The sequence below is a fragment of the Pan troglodytes genome, chromosome 8, assembly GCF_028858775.2.
Source record: "Pan troglodytes isolate AG18354 chromosome 8, NHGRI_mPanTro3-v2.0_pri, whole genome shotgun sequence".
NCBI lineage: Eukaryota > Metazoa > Chordata > Mammalia > Primates > Hominidae > Pan > Pan troglodytes.
In genome coordinates this window covers 138072250-138085564 of record NC_072406.2, presented here as the reverse complement: position 1 = coordinate 138085564, position 13315 = coordinate 138072250, and the positions used below count along the sequence as shown (strand labels likewise).

At 41.7% G+C, this 13315-nt stretch overlaps 1 protein-coding gene across 35 annotated transcripts in view; it reads right to left on the bottom strand.

Annotated features, from left to right (window-relative positions):
- FANK1 (fibronectin type III and ankyrin repeat domains 1) overlaps window positions 1-13315 on the bottom strand; it is a 169126-nt gene that overhangs the window by 75180 nt on the left and 80631 nt on the right. For 3 of the 35 annotated variants that reach the window (XM_016919603.3, XM_063782248.1, XM_063782252.1), the window contains exon 1: window positions 3789-3855. The exons of 27 other annotated variants lie outside the window; for them this stretch is intronic. Coding sequence is in view for 1 of the 8 variants with exons in the window: in XM_063782245.1 (XP_063638315.1) it covers window positions 2328-2370 (43 nt within the window). In the remaining 7 variants the exon portion in view is untranslated. Of the gene's footprint in view, window positions 1-2327; window positions 2411-3516; window positions 3856-13315 lie in introns of those variants that run through there. 5 more of the 35 variants (XM_016919602.3, XM_063782249.1, XM_063782251.1 and 2 more) reach the window with 4 other exon arrangements.

Sequence of the window (13315 nt, the reverse complement as noted above, 5' to 3'; positions counted from 1 at the left end):
CATCCAGAAAAGAAGTCTGTTGACCGTACTCAATCTACATTAAAGGAACACCCACACTCAGATGAGAAAGAACCAGCAAGAACTCTGATAACACTCAGATGGCCAGACTGTCATACGCCCTCCAAATGGCCACACCAGTTCTCCAATAAGAGTTTGTAACAAGGCAGAACTGGCTGGAATACAGAATATGGATAGGAACAAAGATCACTGAGATTCAGGAGGATGTTGAAACCAAATCTAAGGAAAAGAACAATCACAATAAAATGATATAGAAGCTGAAGGATAGAATAGCCAGCATAAAAAAAAACCTAATGGGTCTGACAGAGCTAAATAATGCAATACGATAATTTTATGACCGGGCACAGTAGCTCACTCCAGTAATCCCAGCACTTTGGGAGGTGAGGCAGATGGACTGCCTGAGGTCAGGAATTTCAGGACAGCCTGGCCAACATGGTGAAACCCCGTCTCTACTAAAAATACAAAAATTAGCCAGGCATAGTGGCAGGCACCTGTAGTCCCAGCTACTCAGGAGGCTGAGGTAGGAGAATCACTTGAACCTGGGAGGCAGAGACTGCAGTGAGCGGAGATTGTTCCACTGCACTCCAGCCTGGGTGACAGAGCGAGATTCCGTCTCGGGGGAAAAAAAAAAAAAAAATTTACAATGCAATCACAAGTATTAACAGCTGAATAAACCTAACTGAGGAAAGAATCTCAGAACTTGAAGACTGGTTCTCTGAAATAGGACAGTCAGACAAAAATGAAAAAATAAATAAAAATGAATAAAACCTCAGAGAAGAATGGATTATGTAAAGAGGCCAAATCTACAAATCACTGGCATCCCTGAAAGGGAGAGAGAAAGCAAACAACTTGGAAAATATATTCCTAGATATCATCCCTGAAAACTTCCCTAACCTTACTAGAGGGACCTACAGTCAAACTCAGGAAATACAGGGAACTCCTGCAAGATTCTACACAAGAAGATCATCTTCAAGACACATAATCGTCAGGTTTTCCAACGTTGAAATGAAAGAATGTTAAAGGCAGCTAGAGAGAAAGGGCAGGTCACTTACAAAGGGATCCCCTTAGGCTAACAGTGAAACCCTACAAGCCAGAAGAGATTAGAGGCCTATATTCAACATTCTTTAAAAAAAAAAAAAATCTTCAACCAATAATTTCATATCCTGCCAAACTAAGCTTCCTAAGTGAAGGAGAAACAAGATCCTTTTCAGGTAAGCAAATGTTGAGGAACTTCATTTTATCAGACCTGCCTTATAAGAGATCTTGGAAGGAACAGTAAATATAGAAAGGAAAGACTGCTACCAGCTGATACAAAAATACACTTAAACACACAGACTAGTGTCACTGTAAAGCAACCACACAAACAAGCCAACATAATAACCAGCTAATGACAGGATCAGTGACAGCACCAGCTGACAGGGTCAATGATACAATCAAACAGCACAATGTCAGGATCAAATCCACACATATCAATACTAACCTTGAATGTAAACAGGCTAAATGCCCCCACTTAAAAGGCACAGAATGGGAGAAAATATTTGCAAACTATGTATCTGACAAAGGTCTAATATCCAGCATCCATAAAGAACTTAAACACATTTACGAGAGAAAAATAAACAACCCCATTAAAAATTGAGCAAAAGACATAAACAGACACTTCTCAAAAGAAGACATACATGTGGCCAACAAGCATATCAAAACCACAAAGAGAGGCCATCTCACACCAGTCAGAATGGCCATTACTAAAAAGCCAAAAAAATAATAGATGCTGGCAAGGTCACAAAGGGAACCTTTATACACTGTTGGTGGGATAAATTTGTTCAACGATTGTGGAAAGCAGTATGGCAATTCCACAAAGAGCTAAAACCAGAACTACTATTTGACCCAGGAATCCCACTAGTGGGTATATACCCAGAGGAATATAAACCATTCTACCATAAACACACATGCATGTGAATGTTCACTGCAGGACTCTTCATAATAGCAAAGACATGGAATCAACCTAAATGTCCATCAATGACAGACTGGATAAAGAAAATGTGGTACATATACACTATGAAATATTATGCAGCCATAAAAAAGAAAGAGATCAGGTCTTGTGCGGGAACATGGATGGAACTGGAGGCTATCATCTTTAGCAATCTAATGCAGGAACACAAAATCAAATACCGCATGTTCTCTTTTATAAGAGGAAGCTAAATGAGAAGAACTTATGAACACAAAGAAGGAAACAACAGACACCGGGGTCTACCTGAAGGGGGAGGGTGAGAGGAGCAGAAAAGCTAACGACTGGGTATTGAGCGTATTACCTGGGTGATGTAATACTATGTACAACAAACTCCTGTGACTCATATTTATCTGTGTGACAAACCTTCACACGTACCCCCAAACCTAAAATAAAAATTAAAAAAATAAAAATAGATACACACAAAGACACATAGGACATTACTATAGTTTTCAGCAGTTTACAGCAAAACAAAACAAAAGATGACCCATTTATAAGAGACTGGACAAATAAGTTATTCTATGTCCATAAAGTGGAACATTATACACGCTTTGAAAAATGAATTTGTTCTATAATAGGTGCTTTGAAAGGACCTCCACTAAGTATTGTTGGGTGAGAAATCAAGGTGCAAAGAAAAACACAGAATATCTCATTTTTGCCAAAGGTAACAAGGGGTACAGTAGAGTGTATGCCAAGCTGTTTAGCATGCAATTGTTCTATGTTAGTTTTGTCTCCCCTGCTACACTTTAAGTTTCTTACGGGCTGGGTCCATGTCTTACACTTCCTTTGAAACTTCTCCCTGTAACTCAATCCTTCTTGAGCCTCAAATATATCACAGATTTACTGCATTGCTCATTTAAAAAAAAAAGGATCTTGTATTTCCCTTGAGCCAATGTCCCAAGTAGCTGACCGGCCACCCTCTGAAGACCCAGGGGTCTTCCTGCAGTGCAGACCCACTGAGGAAGACAGGGCTGCCCTGGTCTTGCCACCCCAGGCCAGTGGGGCACACAGCCAACAATTTCCCTTACACGAAGACCCCAGAGATATGCTAGGAGGCAGGCTGCAAGCTCACTTTCCCAACTTTATTTTCCAAATGTTTATAGAAAGCATGATGGAATTGGATAAACCTAGGTTTGAATATGTTCTCTGAAACTGAGTTAAAAATACCACAAAGTGTTTTGTGATAATTAAGTTACAAAGTATCTAAATAAATGATGGCATATTTCCTACAGTAAAATCCTATACAACAACTAAAAGAAATTAGCTGTATGAGTTTTGTATACACCTGCATCAACATAGATCAATTCAAACTGGATGGGTGGAAAACATGGGTTGCAAAAGGACACACTACATAACACGCAAAAAACACTACATGTTATTTATGAATGCACAGATTATGTAGTAAAAGTTAAAAAGCTGAAGGGAAGAACGTACACCACCTCAATAACATAACGGAAGGGATGGGGGCATGATGGGCAGGAGGGGGGTCTTACCAGTATATTTGTAAGGTTTGATTTCTTCATGAAAAGACTTTATGACATATATGGCAAAATGTTAACATCTTAAACCAAATGGCACATTGAGTACATTACCATTTGAAATAATTTTGATATGTTTAAAATATTAGTTTTTGAAAAATAACCATAAAAATCAACAGTATACATTACCCTTACGGGCCTCTTGGTTTTCTTAGAGAAACCAATTTCAGGGTTCTAGATACTGAGGGATACATGTGGAAGAAGGAACTACTGAACCAGACACTGACCTCTTACTGTGAGTCATCTCACTGAATCCCAGCAATTCTGGCTGGTGATGTCACAATGACTCACATCTTCACGTCCTTGTATCATGACATCAGTGTTGAACAAATGATTTTTTTCACAGCCCACTAAAACCAAACACCAGGAATGGTAGACTGTTATGGATTACCCCCCAAAATAACCAGAAGCCAACAAGTATTTCAATTCCAAAGACATCCAGCCTAGAATCCTACTAGAGATCAGAACAGGCAAGAAATTCTAAATTAATGTCAAATTTCAAAACAGTTCACCATGAAGTTATATGAGGAGTAAAAAGATAACATTCCCAGAGACCCAAAAGTTTCTTATGGCTTGTTCTTTACTGATCATTGATGTAGGTATATAATGAGAGATCTCCATCAGTGAGCTTGGCACCAGCCACAGGTGGCCCACTGCCACCAGAGCTGGCCACAGGCCCACTTCCAGCTGCTACTCATGATGGAGCCAAAACCCTCACTGCTAGCCATCACCCCTCCAGATCTGGTACAGAGCCCGGAAAAGGTGGGTGTGGTGCTTGGAAAGTTGGTTCATATGTGTGTGTGTGTGTGTGTGTGTTGCGGGCAGGTAGTGATCCAAATGTAATGGCAGCATGGTCTCTCCAAGGAAGCCTTAGGTGTGAGTGAAGCCTCAGTGAACACACACACGTGTCAGCAATGGACCAGCTGCTGCCAAATCACACAACTACGCAACACGTTGCTCACACAGAAATGCCAATGGTTAGTGTACGCCCCGTTGATAATGTTCCTGCATCTTCTTTACTTTCAAACAAAACTCATCAAGATGTAAATCTCCACTTAGGCAAGAGTTGCTTTTTGCAAAAAGCTATTATTGCCAGATAGGACCTGGATGGTCAGGTCATGAATGAATGACCTCATCAGGTAAGAGCTAGTTATTTTCAGAATGCCAAAAAATAGTGGATGGGACCCAATTTGTTTTGCTTTGTTTCTAAGCCAACCTAGAGTAATTTGACAGGTGTATCCTAATCCTTACAATATTAACCCATATACTATTTTCTCTTTGATAAAAATTCTGGTGTTTTTGTCATCATCTGCTAATATACATATTTTAGGATATTGGTTTTAGGATCCTAAATATGTCTATTTACAGGTGACTAGCAGAGTGCAAACATTACTATGACAATGGAGCAGAGGCCCGGGGCGGCACTGAGCCTTGGTAAGAGCCGACAGAAACAGCAGGTCACAGGCTGTTACTGAGGAGAACTGCAATGCGGCAACACTTATATGACACTTAATTTGGGTCATGTACTAGTGTGGATGCTTTATTCATTTAACTTTCACCACATTTAACTTCACCAACTCTATATGCTGTAAGGATTTTTATTATCTCCCTTATAAACAATCTGAGGCACAGAGAAGTTACATAACTTGCCCAAGGTCACACAGAAATAACTGGTAGAACCAGGATTAAAATGAAGATAATCTGGCTCAGAAGTCCCTTATTTTAACCTTGTACCATACTGCCTCTTAAGAGTAGAGATATAAAATGTAGACCGGGGTGGCCAGGCGCAGTGGCTCACACCTGTAATCCCAGCACTTTACTTTCAGAGGCCAAGGTGGACGAATCACGAAGTCACGAGATCAAGACCATCCTGGCTAACATGGTGAAACCCCGTCTCTACTAAAAATACAAAAAAATTAGCCGGCCGTGGTAGCGGGCACCTGTAGTCCCAGCTACTCGGGAGGCTGAGGCAGGAGAATGGCGTGAACCCAGGAGGCGGAGTTTGCAATGAGCCAAGATCATGCCACCGCGCTCCAGCCTGGGCGACGGAGCGAGACTCCGTCTCAGAAAAATGTAGACCGGGGTGAAAAATCTACTATTAGTTCGTTCTCCAGATTTCCTTAAATTATTCATTTTAAATCAGGTCTAGCTTGTGAACTGGCTTGAACCCCAAGGAAATTTTTAAATGATCAAGAAAACTTGGTCAGAAAAAGTGAGACAATGCAAACCAGGTAATTGTTTGAATAAAGTAGAGAGATGTTGTGTGCAAGCAGAAGAGAAGGCAACTTATTATAGCACCGAGGTCAGGGAGGCTGCTGACCTTCAGGATCCCAGTCCAGGAAAGGAAAGATGGTATAGAAAGCCCATAGCAACCAGTAGTGGAGACCAAGAAGGCAGAGAGTTTGGCTGATGTTTACTTGCAGACACTATGGGAATGGGTAGGAAGCCAGTCAAATGCTGCATTAGGTTCAGCATGAAATCTGGAAGAGGAAGAGGTGCATCAACAGGAGGGAAAGGCTATATAGAATGTGGATGAAACAATTAGCAAGATAGCTCATAGATAAATCTGAAAAGATTGTATATACTTAGGGCAGAAAGCACATATCACAGTGGAAAAGTACTCTGAATTTACTACTAATACATGAACAAGTCTATTTGTAAATGTTATCACCCCCAAGTTTTATAATACAGCTAAAGTTGCAAGGAGAGGTAAGTATATCTATGACTATAGTCCTGGCTCACTTGACACTAGGACTTAACCGTGCTGGATGTATAACAAGTAACACATCTTTCCTAAGGTGACAAAAATCAACATTTTGAAAAATTCAAGCTCAAGCTCTCCCTCTCCCTCTCCCGTCTCCTGCTTTCCACGGTCTTCCCCTCTCCCTCGTCTCCATCTCTCGCTTTCCACGGTCTCCCTCTGTTGCCGAGGCTGGACTGTACTGCCGCGATCTCGGCTCACTGCAACCTCCCTGCCTGATTCTCCTGCCTCAGCCTGCCGAGTGCCTGGGATTGCAGGCGCGCGCCGCCACGCCTGACTGGTTTTTGTATTTTTTGGTGGAGAAGGGGTTTCGCCGTGTTGGCCCAGCTGGTCTCCAGCTCCTGACCTCAAGTGATCTGCCCGCCTCGGCCTCCCGAGGCGCCGGGATTGCAGATGGAGTCTCGCTCACTCAGTGCTCAATGTTGCCCAGGCTGGAGTGCAGTGGTGTGAACCTCCACCTCCCAGCCGCCTGCCTTGGCCTCCCAAAGTGCGGAGATTGCAGCCTCTGCCCGGGCGCCACCCCGTCTAGGAAGTGAGGAGCGTCTCTGCCCGGCCGCCCATCGTCTGGGATGTGGGGAGCGCCTCTGCCCGGCCACCCCATCTGGGAGGCGAGGAGCCCCTCCACCCGGCCGCCGCCCCGTCTGGGAGGCAGGGGGCGCCCCCACCCAGCAGCCGCTCCGTCTGGAAGGCGGGGGCGCCTCTGCCTGGCCGCCCCCTCTGGGGGGTGGGGGGCCCCTCTGCCCAGCCACCACGTCTGGGAAGTGAGGAGCCCCTCTGCCCGGTGGCCACCCCGTCTGGGAGGTGTACCCAACAGCTCATTGAGAACGGGCCATGATGACGATGGTGGTTTTGTCGAATAGAAAAGGGGGAAATGTGGGGAAAAGAAAGAGAGATCAGATTGTTACTGTGTCTGTGTAGAAAGAAGTAAACATAGGAGACTCCATTTCGTTCTGTACTAAGAAAAATTCTTCTGCCTTGGGATGCTGTTAATCTATAACCTTACCCCCAACCCCGTGCTCTCTGAAACATGTGCTGTGTCAACTCAGGGTTAAATGGATTAAGGTCAGTGCAAGATGTGCTTTGTTAAACAGATGCTTGAAGGCAGCATGCTCGTTAAGAGTCATCACCACTCCCTAATCTCAAGTACCCAAGGACACAAACACTGGGGAAGGCCACAGGGTCCTCTGCCTAGGAAAACCAGAGACCTTTGTTCACATGTTTATCTGCTGACCTTCTCTCCACTATTGTCCTATGACCCTGCCAAATCCCCCTCTCGGAGAAACACCCAAGAATGATCAATAAATACTAAAAAAATTAAAAAAAAAAGAAAAATTCAAAAGCTGATCTTTTTTCCTATTTATTTAACCGTGATGTTTATATCCCTATCTGTATTTATCTGTTATCAGTACAAACACTCTTGAGAACTGTTTTTATAGACGCTCTATTCAAGTTTTATAAAACAGATACAACACACCCACAGATACACATTCATAGACACAACTTACATGCTACTTTTTATACAAAAGTTTTAGAACTATTTTTTCTTGGTCATAAGTAAGTCTCAGATCTTTCAAAAGGTACTTTTTTTTTTTTTTTAAGTCTGATAACCAGCATCCAAATTTAACCAACTAATTTCATCACAAAGTCAGGCTTTAATTTTAACTTTTCTAAAGATTTCTAAAGATTTTGTTTTCTAAAAAATTTTCTAAAGAGTTTGTTTTCTAAAAAAAGCAAAAAGAAAAAGGAGACCTTATGTTCAATTTTCAATGGTTCTTTCAAATAATTGGTAGGATCTTTTCATCATGACAAATATTTCTTATTTTAAAAGTTTCTCAAATAATGAAAAAGGAAGAACAACAGTAAAACTACAAGAAGTACCTCAAAAGGACGATTATGAGAATTTATGGATGTGTTACGTACCATAAAAGCTTTTTGTAAGAAAGTTCTTATGCAAATCTGACAAATAAAACAATTTTATGCCTCTGGTGCCATTTGTCAAGTAATAAATGGGAATATAGAATAATAAAGGGCTTCATACACTGTCGCCACTCAGTCCCTATGGTTACTCAGAAGATGGCATAAAACATGGCTCAAGTACATCAGAAATCATAGTAAAAAGGTATCACTCACAAATTATAGGTTTGAACGTAGAAAACTATAAAATTTATGTAAACCACTACACAATATTAGGCTTAGCATCCTACATTTTTAAAAAGGATTGTAAAAGAAATGCACCAAGAGGAGACTCAAAAAACAAATTAGTAAAACAAAAAAAATCAGATTATTCAGCATCCTTATGATAAATAGTTGACCATATCTCAAAAGCTACAGAGAGAAGTGGTGATCATACACTGTATTGGAATTTGCAATTGTGATTTGTATCATGAAAAGTGGGAAATGATAAAGAAAAAAAACAAATATAAATATATTCACTATATAAAAATAGAACATCTTAAAGCAGAATTGTAGTTTCCCTGCTCTTCCAAAACTCATCTGAAAATTTATCGAAGTCAAATTTCACTGGCAAGGGGCATCTGCAGTCTAGCCTCCGGTGGCATATGGTCCACAATGAAGATGACTGCACACTGAGGGGGATGCTATATGAGAACAGTGGTGGCTGTCACCTCAAAGCAGTTTATCATGGCTTGATCAGATATTTACAGCAACCATTAATCAAAAATACATTCTAGGTCAGGTGCAGTGGCCAACCAACATCTGTAATCCCAACACTTTTGGAGGCCAAGGTGAGAGGATCACATGAGGCCAGGAAGAGACCAGCCTAGGCAACCTAGAGAGACCCCATCATCATGCCACTGCACTCCAGCCTGAGTGAAAGAGCAAGACCCTGTCTCAGAAAGAAAAAAAAAAAAAAAGAAGAAAATAACTGTACCATTTTACGTATAAAATTATATGAAAAACATGTAATGGTAATAATATTCAGTGTTGTTTAAGACTGTGATAAAACCGTTTTAGCACTGTATATTACACAATTCTTTAAAAAAAACAATTTGGCTGTATTCAAAAATGGTTATAAGGTCTCCTACTTTGTGGTCTCACTTCTAGAAACACATTCAAGAAATAAATTCAGAAATCAAAAAATAAATATAAAAGCTAAAATGTTTTTGCATTGTATGTGCTTTTATTTTTATTATGAAAAAAGTTTCTGTCTGGGCATGCTGGCACATGCCTGTAGTCCCAGCTACTTGGGAAGCTGAAGTGGGAGGATCAGTTGAGCCCAGGAGGTTGAGGCTGCAGTGAGCCATGATTGTACCACTGCATCCCAGCCTGGGCTACAGAATGAGACCCTGTCTCAAAAAAAAAAATAAATAAATAAAAATTTCAACATAAAAAGTAGAACGAATAGTATAGCAAATCCTCTTGTATCTGTTACCCAGCTTCAATTATCAGCACAATTAGGGCCAACTCTATTTTACCTAGGAGTCCATCCAACATCCCTGCCCAAACCTGGGTTATTTAATAGCTAAGTTTTCACAAGACTTTGTATGAGTGTTCTAAACTCTTTACATATACTATTTAATCTTCACAACAACCTTATAAAGTGCTATAACTTTCCTCCTACCTTTTACCTGTAAGACTGGAGACACACAGAGGTCCCATAATTTGCCGGGGAGTCCATACAATAAGCAGCAGAGCCAGGATTCGAACCCAGGGAGCCCAACTCCAGCGGCGTGCCCTTAACTTTCCATGTGCTATCTACTACTGCCCTATGTTTAACTACATACACACATGCATAAATCACAACAAAAAGTAAAAACCAGAGAGGAACACTTTAATACCACTGACAGCAATGAAAACTAATCTAAATGTCCAAGAACATGGAATTTGTTAGATACACTTTGGTACATTATTTATATACAAGAATATTTAGTCATTAAAAGTGTGGAAGATGATATACTAAGGAAAGGAAACGAACTTACACAGATGCTATGATTATAATGGCATAAAATGTACAGATGCACGCAGACAGAAGAACTGAAAGAATTTAGAAAAACAAAAGACAAAATAGTAGCATTATGGCTGATTTTTTGGTATTATTTTAAGCTGGTATAGTACTCAATAAAGGGGGAAAAAACAAAATGTAACTGAGCACTTTTACTTATTCTTAATGGAAAAAAGATTCAGCTAAGACAAACTACTAGCCTAGATTCTTCCTTGCTGAGCTTATACATATATGATAGCAACAAGTCTGATAAAAATAAACCAAGAATAAGTCAATGTGGATGCTTCAAAGCATGAGACACTTCAATTACACTCTGGCTCAATTTATTGACCATTTTGGTGTCAAGCAGATATCCTGCTTGACATTTATTTCCAAGGAAAAAGTTTACTTACACCCATTCATTCAGCACACTTGTGGGACACCTCTCCTGTGTCCTGAGGGCACAGGTGTAACCAAGATGACCAAGAGGGAAGGGCAAAGAGAGGAGCAGGGAACTTTGGACACCAAACAAATACAAACCAGGTGCATGGGGGAGGCAGGTGCGGAGGGAGCCTACAGGAAGGCGTGTTCAAAATGCATATAGTTTACATACATTCTAATCTGGGAATGAGGTGCCTTAAGTGAGGTCTCAGGATAAAGAGGCAAGTCTGGCAGAGCCTGCAGGCAAAGAATACATCATCTAATGAAAACATTTCAATATACTTAAATTTTCTTATATTTTTTATCCCCAAACATTCCTTATCCTTTAAAAGTAAGTAACGTAAGTGCAAACTGCCCAAAAGTTGCTTTCCTCTACTTTGCTAGTAAGTTCTTCAAGGGCAAAAATCAGTTCAAACATCAAAAACCAAATAGCAAAAACAATAAAAGACAAAACTCCCTAGAGTAGTAATGGGGAAACATTGCTTCCTTTTGTGTCTCTACCATGGATATTCCTCATCAGGAAAAGTGGGGAATAAGTAAGGATACCTGTCCTGCCTCCCTCTCAGATTTACTGCAAACAAAAAAATGTGACAAAATACTGAAGTGATTTGAAATGTATAAAGGACTTCATGAACATAAGGTAGTGATAATGCCTTTGAAAGTCACAATGCTCACCTATTTCACACTTTTAACTACAAGGAAACCCTGCTTGGAGTTCTATACGGGTAACAGGTAGTAGGCAAAGAAGGAAATGTACTTCCCAAGATATTTCCTTTACTTAATTACAACAACTTCAATTTACTGCAGGCTTGCTCTAAGCAAAAAATCATACAGGACACTTGATCAACATGGATTCAACCTCACGATGATGGGGTGTTCTCAATTTATAGATGAGGACAGAGAGGAGGAGACCAAGGCTCAAAGAAGTACAGCAGCCTGTTCAAAGCTACAGAACTGATAAGTGGAGAGCAAGGATTTCGATCCAGATCTCTAACTCCAAAATCTGTGCTCTTTCCCCCACAGGCATGCCTGGTATGGAGCTCCTGAGATCTTCTATGGAAATGCACACTGAGTGTGTAAAATGACAAAGTCTTTCACAATCAGATAAGAAAAGCCAAATTGTTATATATATATTCTTTAGACACAGTATGTCACTGAAGTCTAAAATATATTCACAGTGAGAAACAGTAGGATACTTTCACAATAGCAAAGTGTTCAAATGGATCAGCTTATATTCACTCTTAAGAAAAATGTGCTACTGAAGAATATGACCAAGCAATTCAGGAGGATTGCCAGTGAAACCTACTCAACCTCACTGAAAATCAAAATGATGCAATTACAATGATGACATTTTGCATCCATCAAGTTTGTTTATTTGTTTATTTATTTATTTAGAGACGGAGTTTTGCTCTTTGTTGTCCAGGCTGGAGTGCAATCTTGGCTCTGCTCGCCACAACCTCTGCCTCCCAGGTTCAAGTGATTCTCCTGCCTCAGCCTCCCAAGTAGCTGGGATTATAGGCATGCACCACCACACATGGCTAATTTTGTATTTTTAGTAGAGACGGGGTTTCTGCATGTTAGTCAGGCTGGTCTCGAACTCCAAACCTCAGGTGCTCCGCCAGCCTCGGCCTCCAAAAGTGCTGGTCATCAAGTTCATTAAATCTAAAATCTGCCAATAGCAGTGAAGAGGAAGAGTGGAACACTCTCAAACTGCCAGTAGAGTATAAATTGGGAAATCTCTTTGGAAAACAAGTTGGCAAGGCTAAGTTGAGGTTGTGCATTCTCGATCATCCTGCAATTCCACTCCTAGGTATGGTCCCTTACATGTGTAAGAATGTTCATGGCAACTTTACATTTAACAGAAATGGAAAACTACTGAAATGGCCAGCATGAGAAGACTGGACAAATTATGAATAATCAAACATTAGCATACCATATAGCAGTTAAGACTAAAGTTAAAATTAATTGGGGCTGAGAGAGAAGGACTGTGTGGTAGATAGAGCTCCCTCTCCCCTCTCTCCCCTCTTTCCACGGTCTCCCTCTCATGCCGAGCCGAAGCTGGACGGTACTGCTGCCATCTCAGCTCACTGCAACCTCCCTGCCCGATTCTCCTGCCTCAGCCTGCCGAGTGCCTGCGATTGCAGGCGTGCGCCACCACGCCTGACTGGTTTTCGTATTTTTTTGGTGGAGACGGGGTTTCGATGTGTCGGCTGGGCTGGTCTCCAGCTCCTAACCGCGAGTGATCCGCCAGCCTCAGCCTCCCGAGGTGCCGGGATTGCAGATGGAGTCTCGTTAACTCAGTGCTCAATGGCGCCCAGGCTGGAGTGCAGTGGCGTGATCTCGGCTCGCTACAACCACCTCCCAGCCACCTGCCTTGGCCTCCTTAAGTGCCGAGATTGCAGCCTCTGCCTGGCAGCCACCCCGTCTGGGAAGTGAGGAGCGTCTCCGCCTGACCGCCCATCGTCTGGGATGTGAGGAGCCCCTCTGCCTGGCTGCCCAGTCTGGAAAGTGAGGAGCGTCTCTGCCCGGCCGCCATCCCATCTAGGAAGTGAGGAGCGCCTCTTCCCGGCCGCCATCACATCTGGGAAGTGAGGAGCGTCTCTGCCCGGCCG